At 45.3% G+C, this 22,442-nt stretch overlaps 1 protein-coding gene and 1 long non-coding RNA gene across 3 annotated transcripts in view; one reads left to right on the plus strand and one right to left on the minus strand.

Annotated features, from left to right (window-relative positions):
- Positions 1-1,513: 1,513 nt before the first annotated feature.
- LOC309625734 lies at positions 1,514-12,922 on the plus strand. The gene is made up of 2 exons (XR_014242717.1): positions 1,514-5,043; positions 10,956-12,922. It is a non-coding gene; the product is annotated as an uncharacterized lncRNA (long non-coding RNA).
- A 363-nt stretch (positions 12,923-13,285) lies between these two features.
- CCNY (cyclin Y) overlaps positions 13,286-22,442 on the minus strand; it is a 122,026-nt gene continuing 112,869 nt past the window's right edge. Inside the window, exons 8-10 of one of the 2 annotated variants that reach the window (XM_082385650.1) lie at positions 18,392-18,558; positions 14,954-15,116; positions 13,286-14,009 (exon numbers count right to left, since the gene is read on the minus strand). In XM_082385650.1, coding sequence (XP_082241776.1) covers positions 13,893-14,009; positions 14,954-15,116; positions 18,392-18,558 — 447 coding nt within the window. In that variant the 3' untranslated portion in view covers positions 13,286-13,892. Of the gene's footprint in view, positions 14,010-14,341; positions 14,462-14,953; positions 15,117-18,391; positions 18,559-22,442 lie in introns of those variants that run through there. The other variant, XM_082385651.1, reaches the window with a different exon arrangement.

The following is a 22,442-nucleotide window of genomic DNA, read 5'->3' on the forward strand; positions in this document are numbered from 1 at the left end:
GAAAGAATAACTTTACCTGTACTATTACACCAGAAGTGAGAGACCAGTAGATGTCAGCATAAAGACACAATCCTCCTGATTTCTGTTTCACCTAGATGAAAAGATCGGGTCCTGTTGCTCATATAAACAAGAGCAGGGGGAGCTTCCTCCCTCTCCAGATGCCTGATTCTCCCTCTAGGGATGTGGCAGCCCTTACGACTATTTGCGGAAGAATTATTTCATGCCCTTGGAAATCACCTGTCCCCCGCCTCCCATACACATGACAAGCCCCCACTCTTAGGATTCTTATTCTACATTTCTGGAGTAGCATCTTGGATTTTGCATTTTTAATAATCTCTAAAGATCGTTCTGATGCACAGCCAGGGTTGAGAACTAATGTCTGAAGGAGTAATAACAAATACATGACTTTGCTTCCAAGCATACTTGTTGTATCTAACTGTGTCCTTGGATTTTACTCTGTCTTATGAAATCTATTTGTGGATTTATTGTCATTGTTTCATTTATTAATTCGTCTATAATTTGCAGAGTCTGCTATGCCCCAGGAATTGTGCTAAGTGCAGCTAAGGAGGCTACCCCTAAGTGTGGCAGGGGAGATAATAAGAAACAAGTAATTTCAGTATAAAGTGACAGCTCTGATAGAGATAAACTCAGCAGTGAGGAGGAGCTCTTAACCTAAGGAACACAGGCATGATGCAGCTAAAATACTGATGGGGACGACAGGGCAGGGAAGAAAGCCCAGCCGGGCATGGGTGCCCTTGTCCTTGGTGCTGAACCATCTCTTCTCTGGCTAAGGTAAAGAAGTTTTTCCTAATATCTGGTTTCTGATGATTTCTCTACTACCTCTCCCACTAATTCTGAACCAGATGAGGAAAGGGGTAGAAAAAATGAAGGAACCCAGATGTAAGCAGATTAAAGAGGTTATTGAAGAAGAGACAGCCACTGAGTTATTGACTTGGTGATGTGGAGTTTGGGGGGAGAAGGGAGCAGAGATTTCCAATAATTAATTCCCAGGAAGAAGGTGTCTCCTCTGGAAAGGTAAGATCTCCAGTACTTTCTACAATGCTATACTTACGAAAGCAGAGGCTTTCCGGAAGTGTTAATGATCTGAAATGAGTCCTGAAATTCGCCTCTAGGTGAAGAAGACTTGAGAGGCATTCAGGAAGAGAAAGCAATATTAACAAAAAAAGAAAAAAACTTGTTTAAGGACCCACACATAACTTAAAATAGCAAGAACATATAGTGTGATAACACGATATAATGGTGAAGATGTAGCTAAGAGTTATGTCATGGATACTCTTGTATGTATATATTATTTCATTTGATAGTGTCCCAGAAGTCTCTAAATTATGGCTAATTTAGAAAATGTAGAAAAGTATTAGGAAAAAAATCATCCATGATCTCCAGTGTAAAGAGAACCAAATTTAGCCTTTGGTATATTTTCTTCCACTCTCTCCTTCTAGTCTCTCTGTTGTGTGTGTATATATATATATATATATATATATATATATATATATATATATACACACACATGTATGTATATATCATATATACTATATACACTATACATTAGACTATATATATGTGTGTGTGGAGAGAGAGACTAGAAGAAAAATATGTATACTCACATATACCCACAGTATCTATATATTCCTATAATGTATATATGGAGATAAAGGAATATAAAAAGGAGTTGTGGTATTCATCTGCTGAAATAAAGACTGAGAATGAAATTTAAGAAATGTTCCTAAGACATGTGCACATTAGTTAACCATTGTGAGACTTAACCGGAATTTCCACACTGATGCTGACCAGTGTTGTCCTACATGAAATGCTGTCTGTGTGGACCTGTCTTGGAGCTGGACGATTGCTTCTAATTGTCCTTCACCCCAAGAGTCTTCATGGTTTTGAGCTGACTTGGCCATTCTGAATCTACAGTGATCTTAGGAAGTTTCAGAAGCCTTGTGAGAGTCTGTTGTGTGAAGGGCTGTAAATTGGAAAGAACTGAATACAGTATAGTTACGTATATGCTGGAATACTGCCACCACTAAAAGTCATGTTTCCAAATGATACTTAATGACACGGGCATGGCTTACACTCATTTCCTCTTCCTCGGCACACAGGAAGGCCAAATTTCCTAGACTCCCCTTACATTATATTGAGATCATGTGTTTGGATTCTGATCAATATTGGTAAAAGCAGTATTGCCCTTAGATCTGAATGGGACAAGCCCCTGTCTCTGAGCATAGAGAGCCCTGCATATTATAAACACATGGAAAATAAATGTATTAAAGGATACATACAAGGTCACCCAGCTAGTAAATGGAAGAATTGGGATTAGAATCTAGGCAGTCTGGCTCTAGGATTTGTGCTTTGAACCATTCCTCTTTCCACCTTTGCTACGTGTATAATTATGCCTTAAAAATACCCCTATTATGAATGGTTATATTTGTGGGGTGAAAGAATAGGGACTTTGTATTTCTTTCTTTATGTGTACGTTTTAATCCTCTACAATGAGAAAACATTTGTTTTATAAGTAATACATGTCTCACTGTTTTAAAAAAGGAAGATTCCTCTCCATCCCACCCCCCTTGCATTTGAATAAGCAAATGTCAAGCATATTTTTTTCACTAAGGACTTCATTTTGGATTGATTCAGCCATCCAGCCATTCAGTTAACATTTGTTGACAACTGTGTGCCATTGACCGAGCTGTGTGTTTGGGAGATAAAGTTCAATAGGACAGTTACTGGCTTCAGAGAGCTTACAGTATAACTCTGTGTGGAGTGGGAGAGGGTCCCTGCCCTGGTCCTTCAGCACCGGGAAAACAGCAAAAATATCATTCAGTAGAGGTCTAAGGGCAGTGATGGGAATTGTTTCTCAGTGCAAGAAGCAGTTTTTATGTTTGCAAAACATCACTACTAATTTTCTGGAATCTATTTTCCTTAGATTAAAAAACAATAGAGTTTATTTTTTTAGAGCAGTTTTAGAGTCACAGCAAAATTGAGCAAAAGGCACGGAGATTTCCCATATGCACCCTGCTGCCACTCAGGCATAGCTGCCCTCCTCTTATCAACACCTCCAACCAGAGTGGTCCATTCGTTATCATTGAAGAAGCTACACTGACACATCATAATTGTCCAGAGTCCATAGTTAACATGAGGGTTCATTCTTGGTGTTGTATATTCTACAGGTTCGGACAAACGTATAATGACATGTATCCACAATTATAGTGTTATACAGAGTAGTTTCACTGCCCTAAAAATCCTCTGTGCTCCACCTATTCATCCCTCACTCCCCCAAACCCCAGTCAACAACTGGTCTTTTTATTGTCTCCATAGTTTTGCCTTTGCCAGAATGTCACATAGTTGCAATCATACAGTATTGCAACTTTTTCAGATTGGCTTCTTTTACTTAGTAATATGTGTTTAAGTGTCCTCCACGTTTTTTCATGTCTTGGTAGCTCGTTTCTTTTTAGTGCTGAATAATATTCCACTGTCTGGATGTACCACAGTTTATTTATCCATTCACCTACTGAAGGACATCTTGGTTGCTTCCAAGTTTTGGCAAGTATGAATAAGGCTGCTGTAAACGTCCATGTGCAGATTTTCATATGGATATAAATTTTAACTAATTTGGGTAAATACGTAGGGGTACGATTGCTGGATCCTATGGTCAGACTATGTTTAACTTTGTAAGAAACTACCAAACTGTCTTCCAAAGTGGCGGTACCATTTTGCAACAAATGGTACCACCGGCAACAAATGAGAGTTCCTGATGCTCCACATCCTCACCAGCATTTGGTGTTGTCAGTGTTCTGGATTTTGGCCATTCTAATAGGTGTGTAGTGGTATGGCATTGTTGTTTTCCTTGAGACTTTTAAGACTATAGGGCATATAGGAAGTGTGGAGGTGGGTAAGGAAGAAAACAGTGTTGGCTGGAGATGAACATTGGCAGTGTTGACTGAGGGAAATATTAGGGTATCTGCTTGGATAAGAAAGAGTGCTTTGCCCAGGTTCTAGATTCAATTAGGAATAGAGAAATGTTCCAGAATATAATAAACTGGTCAAGACATCAGAATGCTTACAGAATGTCTGGCAAACCTTTGGTAAATATTTTCTCTTCTACTTTCTTCTAGAAAATTCCATGTCACTCATTGGCATCACTTCATTCTATCTGCCAAGCAAAGTCATGTTCTTTTGTAATTCCTAAGAAATCATTCACTTTGAAAATTTCCTTAGGGAAATGATCTCATTTTGTGGCACTGGTTTTTTTGTTTGTTTGTTTTTTAAATTTATTTATTTTTGGCTGTGTTGGGTCTTCATTTCTGTGCGAGGGCTTTCTCTAGTTGGGGCAAGCGGAGGCCACTCTTCATCGCGGTGCGCGGGCCTCTCACTATCGCGGCCTCTCTTGTTGCGGAGCACAGGCTCCAGACGCGCAGGCTCAGTAGTTGTGGCTCACGGGCCTAGTTGCTCCGTGGCATGTGGGATCTTCCCAGACCAGGGCTTGAACCCGTGTCTCCTGCATTGGCAGGCAGATTCTCAACCACTGCGCCACCAGGGAAGCCCACTAGTTGCGTTTTGAGGCACTGGAAACTCTTTAATGGCTTGGGGAGACCAAGTCACTCTTCCTTCTCGTGGTGTGCAGTCAAGGATTCATTCTCCTTGTATAAATGGCAGCTGGGAGGGCTTGGGGACGCGACCATGTTAGCCATTCCAGTGAAGCCGAAGCTGATGCCCATGTCATTGGCTCTAACTCTGCTGGGTGCCTGTCTGAGGCAAGGATGCTCCCTGGGGAAAAGGGTTCAAACAGGAATTGGATGATTCATTCCCACTGATGTAACTTAAGTTCCTCTTGCTCTTCCATTCTCCTCAGCTACCCTGCCCAGCCCTTCTGGGTCTCTTGACTCTGCAAAAGCGAAGGCTGAGTCTGTGGCCTAGGTCGCCTCAGCCTCCAGCCTGAGGTCCTCGGGGATGGCTCAGAGAACGGCTTTCTACAGGAAGGTGCTGCTGCCACGTCCTCTCTGTGTTCAGGATGATCTTCTCTAGGTGAGTGAAGTAGGATGAAGGGCTTGCCTAGGAAGGCTGGTCCTTACAGGCAGCAGGCCAGAATCAAAATATAATGAACACATACTGAACACTCACTGTGTTCCAGGCACGGGGTCTCTTTTCATCTGAATCTTCATTATCGTCCTAGGAGGGAAGTACTATTTTTGTCCTCACTTTACAGATGCGAGAACGGAGGTTCAGAAAGGTTAAGTGATTTGCTTGGGGTCACAGAGCTAATCCATAGCAGAACTCATCTGAGGCCAGGCAGTTATCTCCAGCAGCTGCCTTGTTGGAGGAATGAAAATGTGAGCACACAGATCCGATCTCTCCTGGCAGAAGCCCAGGTTTCCAGGCTCCCACAAACCCAGCCCTACTTACTCAGTATCCCTTGGATGTACTGCACATATTTTTATCCTTTCACACTGGCCCTCAGCCTCACCATGTCACACTTGCTCTCTTTGCTTAGAATCCCTTTTCTCTTCCAGTTTGTATCCTACAAAGATTCCAAGGCTCCGGCCACAGTCCCATATCTGCTAGGAAGCCTTCCCTGACTTCTGTAGTCCATTAGCATATTTTCTCTAAGTTATAAGTATATGATCCTTATCCATAGATTCTGTCTATATTCTAATTTCCTATTGTCCCCTCATTTATGAGAAAATAACACTTCATCTTTGTACTTCAACTGTAAGCTCCTGGAGGGCAGGGACAATGTCTTTCCCTTCTTTTATCAGCACAGCACTGTGTGCACATGGAGGGCTCCCCGAGTCCTGACTGACTGTAAAGAGTGGCATAAGAGGAACAGCTCCAAGGACGAGGCATACATTTTAAATTACGTCCAGCTGTATGCAGGATCTGTCCACATATTTTACCATTGGAGTTTGTAAATATAACATTGATTTTTTAGGTTCATTGCTGCAAGTATGTAATCAGGCATGTAGGTGTCAGGGAAGCTTCAGACTTATTAGCTTCATAGTCAGCAACTCAGTTCAATATGGGACCCATGCCTTCCATCAGTTGTGTTCATCTTAAATGAGGGATAGATTCAATTGAACGGAGTTATGAACATGTGACTTTTGAATATCAACACCTACATAATTATTGGTTTGCAATGAGGTTTTAATCCTCAAGGTACTCAATGTGAAAAATCAACATGGTTCCCATCAGGACCAATTATTTGTTAGCTACCAAAGCCAAAGCCAGACTTGACCTTCATGTTCATTTCCCCTTCACTTCACATCCTGAACCTAATTTCCTCATCTGAAAATGAATGTGGATGATGATTCCAACACTGAGATTTTCTGATTCTAGATGAACACGTTCTTACATCCCTTTCTGCTCCTTCCTTATTCCACAAGGAGGTAATGCAAAGAGGAATGTTTCTGTTGGGTTGATCCTCTTTCACCCAAAGGATTAACGATGTATGCAGGGCATCAGGCTCATGCCGGGGAATAAATATAAAAAAGAATTTAAATATTTCAAGACTGGGATTAAGTTCTGAAAATGGATCTACTAGAATATTTTAGCCCAAGGACATGAAATGTATCACTCTGTGCTGTGAGGCGTGTGTTCCTGGGAACAGAAGTCAGTGTGTTCCTGGGAAGAGAAATCCCAAATTAGAAAAGGAATTCCAAATCCATGTGTCTGCAGGAATTTAAGGAAAAAAACCACATACTATTCCTTAGTTTTATTTGTGCAATAAATTATGCTTGCTCTTTAGCACTTATAAAATAAGGCTAATGCTTTACTCAGTGAATTAAACTCTGATTTTGTTTTCATGGGCAATCCAAGTAAGAACACATAGGAATGGGATTAATTATTAAGGACGATCAACTCAAATTTTTCAAATAAATGCAAATCAGAGGTCAAAAGACTAATGGTAACAGCCATCATCCCAAACAGGTTTTGGCATAAAGTAAGAATGAAACCCCCCCAGTTCCTGAAGCTAGCTGGGTTGGCAGAAATCATAGCTGTCTAAATACATATGACTTTTAGTTGCTTCCAGAAAATGCTGACAAACTAAAATTAGCAGGAACATGGAACATCTACTTCACTGCATAACCACTACTTGTAAGTTAAGAAGGAAAGTAAGATTCTGACTATTCTGATGAGTATATAGCATTTTAATTTTGTTTAAAAAATTTGGGGGCTTCCCTGGTGGCGCAGTGGTTGAGAATCTGCCTGCCAATGCAGGGGACGCAGGTTCGAGCCCTGGTCTGGGAAGATCCCACATGCCGCGGAGCAACTCGGCCCGTGAGCCACAATTACTGAGCCTGCGCGTCTGGAGCCTGTGCTCGGCAACGAGAGGCCGCGATAGTGAGAGGCCCGCGCACCGCGATGAAGAGTGGCCCCCGCTTGCCACAACTAGAGAAAGCCCTCGCACAGAAACGAAGACCCAACACAGCCATACATACATACATACATACATTAAAAAAAAAAAAAAAAAAGAATGTAAGCAGACAAGAATAGCATTAAAAAAAATAATAATTAAAAAAAAAATTTGGGAGGGGGTCACATTCTTGGCTTGCTGAATAAAGAAAGTCAGGAAAACAGGGGCTGCATGTTGAAGAATTCACTAAGGCTTAATGAACAAGAGCTCTTTGGGGATGCCTTAAGAGTTTTAGGGTACCATTTTCTCCCTTGTACCATTAGCTTTTTCAATCCTTCAGAAAACAATAACCAGGGAACTCTTCCATAATTTAAATCCACATTTGTTTCTTCCAATGAGGGCTCAGATCAAAGCACCATTAAATAATCTTACAAAGATATCACAGAAATGTATTTTTCACTATGTGTTACAAAACCTTTTTGTTTTTAAATCTTGGAAGCCTGAGAGAAATTCTGAAAAATGAAAAAGCAGAATAGCCATAAATATTTGAAGACATTAAAATCTCACCAATTAAATTCCCCATTACATTTAATAACATAAGCTTTAAAAGAGTCACTTTATATATGAGGCCAATCTACTTCTTACCAATGTACTTTTTAAATACTTTCTGTAAGCTTTTATTATTGTTTATTACTATATTTTATTGAGGTATAGTTGATTTATAATATTACGAAAGTTTCAGTGATTCACAATTTTCAAAGGTTATACTCCATTTATAGTTATTATAAAACATTGGCTCTATTCCCTGTGCTATACAATATATCCTTGTAGCTTATTCATTTTATACATAGTAGTTAGTACTTCTTACTCTCCCTACCCCTACCTTGTCTTTCCTTACCAATGTACTTTTAAATCCACTGTTGACCTTCTGAAAGGCCATCAGTCAGTATAGGACTATAAAAGCTGATAGAAGAGATGCAGATAACGATCAAATATAATAAAAATGAAAATACAAGAAGATGATTAAGAAGAAAAAGAACCAGAAACACAAGAGGGTGATCAGTTACCGCCTGGGACTCTTGTCAGATGAACATCTGCATGAAGTCCCCTTGCCTCCTGCCTTGGTCTAACCCATTTATACGTGGTCCTGTCCCCCTGGTGCCCCAGGCCTTCTGTGTCCACTTTGCCTCAGTGACAGTGGGCCACCTGCACACTCACAGTCCTGACTGGGAGCAGAAAATGCACCAACCAGATGCTCGTCTTTCCCTCCCTGGTGAGACCCTGGAACGCTTCACGGTAGGCTTTCCCAAATTCTGTGTTTGTTTTCGTAATATTGCAGGGGTGAGTCAATCTCTCGTTCTGAGTCCCGAGACTGCTCCTGAAAATCTCAGAATAACTAAGTGATTCGTAGGATAACTGAGTATTAGGAGTGGAAGGATCTTAGGGTGACCCAGGGGGTGACACATTTCTTTGCTTTAAAGAAAGATGAAGCTCTGGGAATCCAGCCAAGCTCTGAGACTTGCCAGACCAAATGCCCAGTGTGCCCTGGCGAGGCCTCATACTCGTGCGTCCCGACCCTGCACAGTCACTGCTTTACCTTATGCTGCCCCCCAAATGCTGCTCTTCTCTTTGGAGTGGACCCCAACTCCTTCGGTCCCCCCAAATGCAGGTCCTTTGCAGAAGATCCAGGAGCTGGTGAGCAGAGGCAGATCTGGGAAGCCTGCAAGTGGCCAAGTTCCATGGAAGTGCCACAGGGCAGGAGTGAAGCCCTTCTCCTCCGGGGTGGCCCCCAGAGCTTTGGGTCTGCAGGTCTAAGAAGGATAAGCATCACCTGGGGGCTAACACAGAGATGCAGCACCCTTCTCAAGACATTTGTCGGGGGAGGATTCCAATGCCCAACTTCACTGTTGCAAGATTTTCATTGTCCATCACCATGGACAGGAACCACCACAGGGTCCAGTAAAACCCAACTGGACGACAAGCTGCAGAGTCAGGTGCATTAGGACAGACCCGGGAAGGACAGGCAGCAGCTGAATTCTGGACACCCACGTCCTCCTCCTAAGAACAGCTGTATCTGCCAATTGCCACCCTTCTTTGGGAGGGCGCCCTGGAAGAGACAACCGATTTTCCCGGGGAAGCTCAGAGATAAGCTCGGACTTGTCTTTCAGTGGATCCAGCCTTCCTACATCCACGCAGAGCAGCATCCACCAATCGTGACGCAAGAATGGCTGCGCAGAGTGTGTTTAGAAACAGTAAGACAGGTGGTGAAAACATGAGCAAGTGTGTCTCTGCCAGTCAGATTCACTGAGTGATCCAGAGAGGTGAAGTTACGTGTCCAAGGTCGCAAAGCAAGTTAACTTTGGTCTGAGACTGAAACCCAAGGTTCCATTACAATACAAATCAATACCACTGTTTGTTAATATAAATGTTATGCCTAAGTTCTAGTTACATTTAGTATTTTTGTTCAAAATGGCAGTTATTTTGGAATGCCATACTTTTATCCTGCATTCTGTTGAAACAAAGTTCTTTAAGGAATAAAGCTCCCTACCCAGACCGAGTCCCTAAAGGACACAGGTTCCTCCAGGGTGCTTCCTGCAAGACCTACGATGGACAAGGTGGGTACCAGGACCTCCCGGGCACTGACCTACAGCCCACGCTCACAGCGACGAAGACACACAGAGGCCTCCTGTGACCCTTTCAAGTCAAGAGATGAACGTTTCTAATGGAAAGTGACACTGTTGACCTTGAGCAGCTCTCCAGACACGCAAACTTAGTAAGAAAACCTACCAGGAAGCAGTAGAAGGAAGCCCCTGCCCTGGGCCGGTCCGAGTCCAGCAGCCCTGGCGACTGCGAGCCCCTGCACGCCCCCCTACCTCAGACGGGGTCCACCAGCACCTGCGGGATGATCTGTTTTTGGTGCAGAAGTGCTGGGATGGCTCGGCGTTCGGGGGTTGCCAGTCACGACCTGAATGCACGTGTGTGCAGGGGCCTTCCTTGCAACCCACAGAGCTTAAAATATGAATTCCAAATTAGTCCTTCAGTGTCCTTTTCCCATTTCAGTCGAGGGTGTGTTCCCTACTTCCTTCTCTTTTTCAACAAGGGTAGGGGCTCCTTGGTTGGCCTTTCAGGAGACAATCCATGTCTCCATGATCCACCCAACGGGAGTCTTGAGACGCTGACTCCATTGAAGTCAAGGGGGCTGAAGGGATCACAGATGAAACAGGGCATTGCTACACAAGCGGCGAGCTCTGCTAGGCCTCCAGGAGGCCCCAGTCCTTCTGAGGATCACTCAACACCTCCAGAACACATAACACTTCTCCACTGCTCTTGAAAAGAACTGGTTCACTCAGCATCCACAAAACCTGTTCAATTTTATCTCAATGTAATATTCAAAAAATGCAGCAGGAAGGTAGGCACTGTTTGTTCTCTGTATCCATTTACCTAACAATAAGTACCCACAATGAACTAGGAATTATATTTTATTATTTAAAAAATTCAAAGCTGTAAAATATGGCCCCAGGTGAGAGGTTACCAAAAGCAGCCTGAAAGGATCAAAATCGCTCACTCCCAAAATTCTGCTTTGCAGCTCAGCTGAGGATCAAAACCCCCAGACCCAAGGGAAAGCCCAAGATGGAGATGGTCTTGCCAAAGACCACGAGGAGGGGCTCGGGGAGCCAGCCAGCCCAGGAGAGGAGCCAGACGACGGCCTCAGGCAGCGCACAAGGCACAGGGCACGTCGGGGATCTTGGTAGGACCTCCCACCTTGCCCTCCAATTTGGTTTTAAACCCCTGACTTCTTTCTCTTCTCCCAGTTTAAAAAAAAAAAAAAGTCAAAAAGGAAAAAAAATTCACTGGGATACTTTCATTTGTTAAGTCAAATCTAAACTTAAAGTCAGTAAATTGTGTGGTTTTATTCATCCTTCATTAATGATGAAAACTGTCCATTCAAAAACTACACTAAGACAATGTGTTCCTAAATAGCAATCCAGCTTTAATTGTAGGGCATGAATCACCTTGCAAACAAATTACATCACGATGATTTATCAATAGGTGCTGTACTGGTTGTTGTCGGGTGTTTTTTGGGCAAACTTAGAACAAACCAGAGAACGAAATGTAAGTCTCCATCATCATGTAGAAAAATAAAACAAACCTAAAGTATCTACCTTAGTGTCAGGTGATTCATATTGCAAAAGTAAAACTGAAATCTACACTTACAGCAGAGTTTTAAAAATCCTTAGTGTAAGAAACATAACCAATTAATACAGATCAATGCTCATTAATATGGAAAATTTTCCTATACAGAGGTAGAGTCCAGTGCACAGGGCTAAAACAATATTCAATAGTTTAAACAAGACTGAGTCAGGTTTTACGGAACCCACTTTAAATTTAAGTTATCAGACTGTATGTACATACATACAATAAATAGACTATACAATTTTTTAAAGTAGTTTAATAAACTCCATAAAATAATAGCAGATGCATTGAAATATTTACATAATTCAATTTTCAAATCTCTCTCATTCAAATAAAAGGGATAAAAATAAGGTGTCTGCTTTAAAGGCAGCAGAACCTCCTTCCTGAAATGGATGGGTAAAATAAGATACTTTACATGGAAGGAACTAATTTGAGAGGTATTCGTATTCAGCTAAGAAAATATGTCCCTTTTTAAGCTATATAGATTAGGGAATATAAAATGATATTTTCTATATGTTTGTTTAGGTTTCTATTTCAAATTCTAAATCCAACTCTTACTTGACGAGAGAAGCTGATTTTGGAACCCATACAGAGTGTATCAACACAATTATAATGGAAAGATAATTAACTTTTCATATTCTGCTTGTTTGCTTTTGAAAGTTTAAGCCAGAAAGAATTTGACAGTATTTCTGGCTCAAACAGTTCCATTTACACATGATACACATTTCACAGAACCTGACTAGCACTTGGCTTGGTGTTCTTGGGATGTTGGGTGTTTCCGAGTCCCTCCCACTAACAAAGCATGTCTCACCTGGAGCAGGCATGTCTGGGGAGCAGGTGGGTGAGTTTAGGGCACAGACTAATAACATAAGATTCCAAAGTCTTCCAAGCTCACACAGGAGGAAGGTGAAACACGGATTTCTGCTGCCATTTGCCTCAAAGACCTGATGAAGGAAAAACTTAGAAACCTCTGTCATTGTGACCCAATAAAATGTGCAACCCCCAAAGCGTTGTATGCTTCACTGACCCAGATTCTTAAGACTTAACGTGGTAGTCTATCGTTAACCCTTTAATTTTACTTGATGTAATAGATTTTTATCCAGCCCATAAGGAAATGAGGGATAGTCAGAAACGAAAAGAGATGGTCATAATTAATGACGCATAAACCTTCACAGTTTAATTTTGTATAACTTCACTAAGCACCCACAATGAAAATGCAAGTTGAGTTTTTTATTCAATCATTCTGTGAAAAATACCTCAGTAAATAGGAACATTTTGCCCTTCAATGATCTTCCATGGGAATACCCACCCCCACCCCCGTTTTTTTAAATTTTAGATTTTTAAAAAATTTTATACAAATAGACTAACTTTGATTTAAAGTAAACATATAAAAATTGAGAGGCATATTGCTTGCACAATGGACGTGGAAGTAGAGGAGGGGGGTGGGCAGGGGAGGAAGGGCTCCCACGCGGGCCGCGGGGGCGCAGCCTCCACCAGGACGTCAGGGCAGAGAGAAACCACCGCAGGACCGGAAGGCACAAGCACCCATGTGATCTAGAATGTTCCTGGGGGAGGAGTCGGGGGGAAGGGCTACGTTTGGTTCAGCACTACAGTCAAGTTGATTCCGCCACTGTGGAAAAACCGTCTAAAATAAAGGTGCACAGAAACGTGACAAGCGCTCCCCCTGGAGAGGAAGAAAGCTCAGAAGACAGCTCGCAGGAGTTGTGCAGAGAGAAACAGCCAGTACTATTTATTTGGATGTCTGTGCGATGGTGGGTACAAACTATATTCTCTGCTCTGTGGGACCAAAACCAAAACAGAATAAAACAAAAATACCCCCCAAATCCCCGAGAAGCAGCAAGAAGGAATGCAAGAAGTCTTACGGGACATACTGATCCGGGTGGGGCGGTGAACGCGGCACGCGACTTTAATGCACATCCAACTTCGTCGCCTACGCCGGGCTTTCCTGTCGGTTCCGGCTACTGACCGACGGTGGGGGGCTTAGGAAATGGCCAAGCCGCTTTCCCTGCCTCTAGCCGACTTCCTTTCCCTTCGCTTCCTCCTCCAGGGTTAGAGTCTTTCCTCCACGAAGGAAGCGCTGTTCCGGGGCTGGGAAGGCGCGGACTGGATCCCACGGTACCGACTTGGCTTCCTCGGAGCCCTGCTGCCCGTGCGCGCGGCGCGGAGGCGCTCATCAAGGCAGCCTGGCGGAGCTATGAATTTTAAAAAAAGGAAAGGAGAAACAAAACAAAACCACCCCAAGACTGTCTTTTCTCGAACTAAACGAGAAACTGAGGGATGGCACGGCCGCCAGCGGGGACGCCCACGGTTAGGAGATGATGGCCGGGGACCACCTGGGCAGAGTCAGATTGTCAGCACTCGCTGACCGCTTCCTCGTGGGTCTTCGCAGGTCCTTGTACTTGTCCTCGCAGAGGCGGGAGATGGCCTGGGGGCAGAGGGGAGGTAATCAGGTCAGCCCCGGAGCCAGCACCCTCGCCCTGGCTGGCCCTCGGCACCGAGGACACTTGGGATGAAGGTGCAGAGGGCCTCAGCGCCTCCTCTGAAGGAGGGCTCTAACCGCGTGAGCCTCCTTGTCCCCACACTTTCAGCTGTCAAAGTCGGATGGGAAGAGCTGGGTGCACATGCAAAGCTGAGCTACACACAAGCGTAAGACACAAGAGTCACACGGCTTAACAGTGACGGCCCTGAATCCGGGCCAACCACAGGGGCTGGCCCCAGCTCTAACTGGGCTGTGGAGAAAATACTTTGAAAAAATGAAAAATAAAGGCAGAATCAAACCTTTTCGGATTCCCAATCGGTAGGGTCATCTGGTAACTTTTTCCTTATAAAAGTGCATGCTGGGGGGCTTCCCTGGTGGCGCAGTGGTTGAGAATCTGCCTGCCAATGCAGGGGACACGGGTTCGAGCCCTGGTCTGGGAAGATCCCACATGCCGCGGAGCAACTAGGCCCGTGAGCCACAACTACTGAGCCTGCGCGTCTGGAGCCTGTGCTACGCAACAAGAGAGGCCGCGATAGTGAGAGGCCCGCGCACTGCGATGAAGAGTGGCCCCTGCTTGCTGCAACTGGAGAAAGCCCTCGCACAGAAACAAAGACCCAACACAATCAAAAAAAAAAAAAGTGCATGCTGGGAACACTCTTTTTGTGGGTACATTTTTTTAAAAACGGGTTTTTTAAAAACTTCTTTGACTTAACAGAATCAATGCACATTAAATAAAAACCACCATTAGGAAGGTTATTTAAAAATATGAGGTTGTACAAATTAAATCCAGGGCACCTTGTCCTTATTTTACGACATGCAGTATCAGGAACTGCCGTGAGCACACAGCTCAGTCCGCAGCAGTGCACCCGCCGGGCGCTGACGCCTCTTACCTCCAGCTTGTGGGCCCTCTCCCTGCTGAGGGGCTCCAAGGGGAAGCTCAGGTTGTTGGCTTCCGCCAGAGAACGAAGATCAAAATAATACTTGGCATAAACACTGGAGGGCACGTTGATGTTGAACTGGAGCAATTCGAGGAACTGTCGCTCCAGCTCGTTCCTGCAGAGAAAGACACAAACGCACACCTCAGCCACTGTCCCCACCTGTGGCCGCCTGCGCAGGCTGCTGGACACAGCCAAGTCCACCTGGCCCAGTGCCCGGAAGGATGAGGCCTGATTAACTGGGATGATCACCAGAAGTGCTTCAGGGCGACCATGTGTGCGATAAGACATGTGCGCGCGTACACACACACACACACACACACACACAGCAGGCTCTGGCCTCACCTCTCCGCGTGAACCATCGGCTCAAACGGGGCAGAAGACGCAGTCGAGAGCTGTCAAGTGGAGTCCAGTGAGGGCGGACAGCAGCCTGGAGGACAGGCCTCCCCAAGACCCAGAGGACCGCCCTTCCCGGGAGGAGAGGTGGGGACGCGCTGACCAGCTTTCGCTGACCGGCTTTCCTCGGGACCGCAGGAGGGGAGGCGGTTCCCCAGCCCCAGCGCACACCCATCACCTGCAGGGCATGTGAGGAGCCGCTGCTGGGCCCACCCGTCTGATCCGGCAGGTCTGGGTGGACCCGAGAACGTGCATCTCCAACACTCCTGCGAGCTGCTGCTGCTGGGCCTGCCCGCCCGCTCAGAACTACTCAGCGACAGCACCTGCTCCGCAAGGGAGCCAACCAGCTGGATGAAGACGAACCAGGGCAGCCAGAATACATCTGAAAACTTCCCCTGTCATCAGGCCTACTTCTCGGTAGTTACTGCCGGGGAGAAGCGTCCTCAGCGACAGGTCTGTCTGGGAGCACTGCTCCAGGGCCACCTCCCCGGGCAGCACCCCGGGCTCACTTCTGTCCTTTATCACAGTCTCCCCGCCTTGTCTCCTCGGAGCCAGAAACCGTGACATCTGATGGTGCAGCCTGGCCCCAGCTCAGCACCTGACATGCGGTTGGTGCTCCATAATTACTGTTACTGAAAGGAGCGGACCAAGCTCGGCCTAGGCGGAGGGATCCAGGGAAGGCTTCCCGGAAGTGAGAGCTGAACTGAGCCCGGGAAGCGACCAGCTCTGGCGGGGAGGAGCCAGATGGGGGCGGGCTGCTTCTGGCAGGGGGGCGGGGCAGCCCGTCTGCTCCGGGCCAGGGGCCCCATCAAGCCGTCCGAGCCTGTCTAGCGCTGCTATGACAACAGGGGCAGGAGCACTGAGGCGGCAGGGAGGCTGGGAGGTGAGCAGGTGGCTGGTTCCCCGACGGAAACTCCCAGGCAGATCAGAAGTGAGAAACCTGAGCAAGTTGTTATCGAAGGCCTGAGCGCTTCGGAGGGAGAGACCAAGACGTCGCATTCAGGTCATTTAATCGGAGGGGCTGCTTCGATGCAGCTTCAAGAAAGAAGTAAAGCCCCAAATGTGTGTGTTGTGCTAAATTTTACACTTTTAATGACTTGTATTTATAGCTCCTTTAAGTTAGATTTAATAAGAAGTCATCCTGTGAAATTCGTAAGTGTCAAAAATACGCTAAGGCAGAAGTGCTCTCCTGGGCAACCTGGGAGCTGCCTGTGGACAGACTGCCACCCGGTGGCTAAGAGGTGCCACTGCAGATCCCATTCTCCAGTGCCAGCAAGTTTTTAGTATAAATGTTAAGAGAACTAGTCAGCTATTCCTGCCCCAAATGGTATCTAGACACCACTGCCTCTTGTTGAGGGTATAACTAGGATTAAAGTCAAGAGGAATCTGGTTTTGAACAAGGTGGCAGTTTCCCAGGGTTCCTTAGGGCAAAAACAGCCTTCCTGAATACTGAGTGTTTTCTTGAATAGAATGTTTAAGTTTGGGGGGAAATAAAGACTTTGAGAGCTTCTGTGTTTTCCAACTAAGGCAAGATTTAGAAAATAAAAATAATTCCCCAAATCTGAATTTCCAAACGGCAGAAGTACTTCCTCCAGGGACATATGACAGCTTGTTATGTGATAAATCATCAAAAAACAAACAGTGATGCAGAGAGAACGGGCTTGATGGATTTACTGCCCCGAAGGGGATAATTGTAAGGAAATAGTTCTGATGCAAAACTTTATAATAAATAAATTCAAGTCAATAAACAAAAAAAATTTAAGAAATATTTGTTACGTTAGATCAACATTGTAAAGAAACCCAACTGAACTGATGCCATTTAGCAACTTGCAAATGGGGTTCTAAAATGGAGTAAAGAGAGTTGTTTTCATCACCTAATGGCCTGTCGGCTTTTGTAGAAAAATGGGCTCACTTTAAAGACCAGCCACCAAGCAGCAATCCCACTTCTGGGCATAGATCCCAAAGAACGGAGAGCAGGGCCTCGGGGAGGTATCTGCACACCCGTGTTCATATTCACGACAGTGTTATTTCACAGCAGCTGAAAGGTGGAAGCAACCTACTTACGGTCTGGATAACAATTATCTTAGTAACTGTTTTCAACTTGAAATATAATCAAGAATTTTTAAAAAATATGTTCATTTTATTTTTCTTGCTGTCAAAAACTTCATATTTGTCTTACTTTCTATGATAAAGAATGACAGATGTAGGAAGGAGTCATACAGGTCTGCAGCAGGAAGAGGCTCTGGCAAAAGACCCAAAACACAAACAGGAGCTCCCAGGGCAGCACAAAAATGGGATGCCCAGCGAACCAGCAACCGGAAGAAGGGGGGCAGGGTGGGGAGGACACTGGTCCTGGGTCCAGGGACACAGATGTGGACCGGGACACAGTGGAACCTCCTCCAGCCCAGAGCTTCCTCAAAGAAGCCAAACAAGACGAGAAAAATATTGGCAAGAATCATGTCAGAAATGCCTGTAAACCATAAGGAACTATAAGAAATTCATCCTGATTGGGTGTTTCCAAAACAGCTCATTGCTCCTGAGAGGTTCTGACCCCACTTCCTGTACGCCCAGCCCCCGGGACCCCAGCCCCTGGGCTGCAGCTAAATGTGAGCTCAGGATGGTGCCCTGAGAGAGAACACGCAGCCCGACAGGACAGCACAGGGGGACCTTGAGGACAGAATGCTCATTTTAAGCAACTGAACTTGAAAAACGTGACAAAAGCAGTGAAAGCCTTCTCTCTGAAACTGAACAGAAACAGGTAACATTTTAGCCCATCTGCTGCCTGTCATCAGTCTGCAGTGGATACAGAGCTGGGATGAACCCCACCGCAGACAGGGAGCAGGAAGGTCAAGGAAGGTTCGCCTAGAATAAGGTTTCAGCAACTGTGTCCTTGCTCGGCCAGCTCACAACAGACGTGCAATTACATCCACTCATACCACACTGAGCAGGTCCACAAAGGGGTGGGTTTCCTCCGCAGACACCCCCGCCCACACTCACATGTCCTCCACCGTGATGTCCTTCAGGATCTGGCAGTAGTCCACGTTCCACACGGCCTGGTCATCCCATACCTTGGAGGCCAGCAGGATGGCCCCCAGAACAATCCGCTTCCAGTTGGCCGGACAGATGTCAATCTCTGCGTACGTTAGAAGCCTTTCGAGGTACACCTGGAAGACACGAGCATGCCAGCGCCCGGTGACCTGCCTTGTTCCTGGCTCCACACCCGCCAGCACACGCAAACCAACTCCCAACTGTTCACTGCACTCCTCCAGCTCAGCTTTAAACAGGCGCTGACAGCCTGATCACACGTATTTTAAAAAGTCAAAGGGCTCAACGAGTCTGAGGCAAAATGGGCTGAGAGGCACACTCCGTAACTGGACGTGTGGATGAGGCTGGACCTTAAGACTCTGGGGCAGGAAAGTGTTCTAGGAGCTGCGGGTTAATTTCTCACTCTACCAACTATGACATCAACATGCATTCAACAAACCACCGGGCTTCCCTAGTAGCACAGTGGTTAAGAATCTGCCTGCCAATGCAGGGGACACGGGTTCGAGCCCTGGTCCTGGAAGATCCCACATGCCGCGGAGCAACTAAGCCCATGCGCCACAACTACTGAGCCTGAGCTCTAGAGCCTGTGAGCCACAACTACTGAGCCCACGAGCCACAACTACTGAAGCCTGTGCGCCTAGAGCCCGTGCTCCGCAACTAGAGAAGCCCGTGCACCACAACGAAGAGTAGCCCCCGCTCGCCGCAACTAGAGAAAGCCTGCGCGCAGCAACGAAGACCCAACACAGCCAAAAAAAAAAAAAAAAAAAAAAAAAAGTTCCGTTTAAAAAAACAAACAAAAACCAAACCACCAATGTGCCAAGGAGGAGAACAAAGGATGTGAAAGGAAGAAACCTATTTTTTTCTATCTGTAGTTGTTTCTAAATTAAACTCTTTATTTTGAGGTAATTGTAGATTTACAGGCAGTGTTGCTAAATGTATTTTTTTTTATTATGGTAAGATACACATAAGATTTACCACTTAATCATTTCTGTGGCATTAAGAACAGTCACAGTGTTGTGAAATCACCACCATCTATCTCTATTTCCAGAACTTTTTCATCTTCCCAAATTGAAGCTCTGTACCTATTACAGCTCCCCACTCCCCCTCCCCTGGCCCCGGGCCCCCACCTTTGTGCTTTCCGCCTCCGTGACTGTGACCACTCTGGGCACCTTTCGTAGGTGGAATCGCAGCACATTTGTCCTTCTGTGACTGGCTTCTTTCACTGAGCATAACGTTCCACGCTGCAGCATGTGCCAACATGTCCTCCCTTTTCAAGGCTGAATAATGATCCACCGTATGTACGGACCACATTTTGTTTATCTATCATCCACTGACAGACATTTGAGTGGTTTCCTCTTTCGGCTACTGTGAATAATGTTGCTGTGAACACTGGTGTACAAGTATCTGTTCGAGTCTCTGCTTTTGATTCTTTCCAGTATACACCCAGAAGTGGAACTGCTGGATCATATCATAATCTATGTTTAATTGTTTGAAGAACCACCATACTATCTTCTACAGCAGCTGAACCATTTACATCCCCACCGGTAATGCAAAAGGGTTATCCTTGCCAACACTTGTTGTTTTCTGTATTTTTTTTTTAATATGTATGCATGTATGTATGTATGTATGTATGTATGTATGTATTTGGCTTCGCCGGGTCTTAGTTGCAGTACGTGGGATCTTCGTTGCTGCATGAGGGGTCTTCAGTTGAGGCATGCGGGCTTAGTTGCGGCATGTGGAATCTAGTTCCCTGACCAGGGATCGAACCCAGACCCCCTGCATTGGGAGCATGGAGTCTTAACCACTGGACCACCAGGGAAGTCCCTGAAGTGGTATTTTTAAATGAAATAATTCCAGCTGAAGTTGTAAAATGAAACCATGTAATATAGGATTTATAAACTGCCATAATTTAGTTTGAAGACAGACATCAGAAATACCCACAAAGCCCACTGCTTAAGCTGGGTCACAAGGTACGAATGCCTTTTAAAGTTCCCCTTCGTAAAAATCTGTTTATTGGCATGTTTTACACTTTTCTGAACTGTGGAATGATTATTTCCATAGTTTTTACAAAGGTTGATGACTAATTCTTCTCATTCTACCAAGGAGAGAATCAAAAAGATGTATGATAGGGAATTCCCTGGTGGTCCAGTGGTTAGGACTCCACACTTTCACTGCCGAGGGCACGGGTTCAATCCCTGGTCGGGGAACTAAGATCCCACAAGCTATGTGGTGCGGCCAAAAGAATAAATAAATAAAATAGAGTATTTCTTAAAAAAAAGAAAAAAAAAAAACAAGCAGAAAACTGAGGCTGGACCTAACTCCAGATTTTTTAAAGCAATTGTTATGAACAATCTTCATCCAGATCCCTAAGACTCTATTCCTTTATATATACGAGCTATGCAAACCTCTCCAAGCTCCCCAATGAAACAGCTCCTCATTGACTCAGTACAAAAAGAAGGCTACTCAATTTTCTTCTTACTTACTTTACCATAGTTGATAGATATTAACAGGTAAACTAGATAATATTTAAGATAACATTTGAAAAAAATAACGGGCATCTACCATGTCTGATATTCCACTAGGCCTAACTAGAGGAATTAGATATGAAAATACACTCCATTACTGAGAGAAGGCAGTTGTTATGTTGGGAGATAAGGCATTCGTAATAAGCGCCACTTAACAGCATGTAATTTAGCAGAACTTGCCAGTAAAGCTATATTCAAGGGTCAGCTGCAATTTCTTTAGTAAACTCCCACTTGGGTGTTTTAATTCTCTGCCAAGTAAAATAACAGACAATTGATTCTTTCTGAACACCATTCCCTAGACTGTTGCTAATAGGACACTCTTGCTCAATTAAATTTTCAGATTTAATTTCATAAGAAGGACCATCCTCAGGAGTCTCTAGAAAATACAGGCTAGTGAGCACTTACTGAGCTACAAAGAGCATTCAGCTGACTGTACAAAATAAAACTGTTAAAGGCACGGGAGAGGAAGAAAATGCAAACTCATGGAATCCAGGATATATGTGACCAAACTTCCGATGATGCTGGAATTTTTCCATGGATTTTAAAGAGCAGCCCTGGGTCCGTTCATCTTAGACTCTCGTACCCAGAGCTTAGCCAACTGGGACCTCAACAGCGCTTCCTATTTGCTAGTATTTGAAGGAGCACAATAATGAGATATTTGGATTCGTCACTGGACACCATCTGAACAACAGCTTTTGACTTCCTTAGAAACCACTAACGTGACCTAAAAAAGGGAGTCTTCGAGGTCAGAATGGATAGATTCCGCAGGTGGCCTCACCATCAGAGCACCAGCCTCTGGGAGGCACTTTGGGGCTGCAGTCCAGGGGCTGAATGGCAGCCCTCACGGCCGTGCAGCAATGGCTGGACCTGCCAGGCCACTCAAGGGGGACCCACCTGGGCTGGCATGACTGGTGCTCCCTGATACAGCCAGGAGCGAGTGGCTGAAGGTCCTGGAAGCTCCTTCCACCGGCAGGCTGCAGCCTGGTTCCTTGTGGGCAGCAGTGCAGAGCTAACTGTGGGCCTCCCCGCCTCCCCACGGGCACGTTGCCAAGAGAAGGCCCAGGAGAAAGGCCGAGAGAGACGCAGCTCTGCCAGCTCTAGACCAGACCTGTTGTGAACGGCTGCTTCTACCTCTAGAGACTGGAGAGAAGGGCGGGATCATCATACACGGGGCTCGCTCAGAGCTCGCAGCTGTCTGCCTTCTGCCCACAGGCCCCAGGCTGACTCGGCCAACCAAGCAGGCCCCAGAGAATCGGTCTGCAGAGCTGGGCCTGCTGTGCGGGAGCTGCTCACCTTTAGGCTGTAGCCAGCAAGACCCCCATATATGTACACTAATCCCCTGCTAAGCCACCAGCTGATGTCACAGGACAAGAGAAGATTTCAGCAGCTCCAATGACTGACAAATACACACCACTCTTGTAGTACTCCGAAGACAAACTAACCACCCCTCCCAGTCACCCTCGGAGACAGGGAAACAC

The sequence above is a fragment of the Balaenoptera borealis genome (genome assembly GCF_965194805.1).
Source record: "Balaenoptera borealis genome assembly, chromosome: 3".
Lineage (NCBI taxonomy): Eukaryota > Metazoa > Chordata > Mammalia > Artiodactyla > Balaenopteridae > Balaenoptera > Balaenoptera borealis.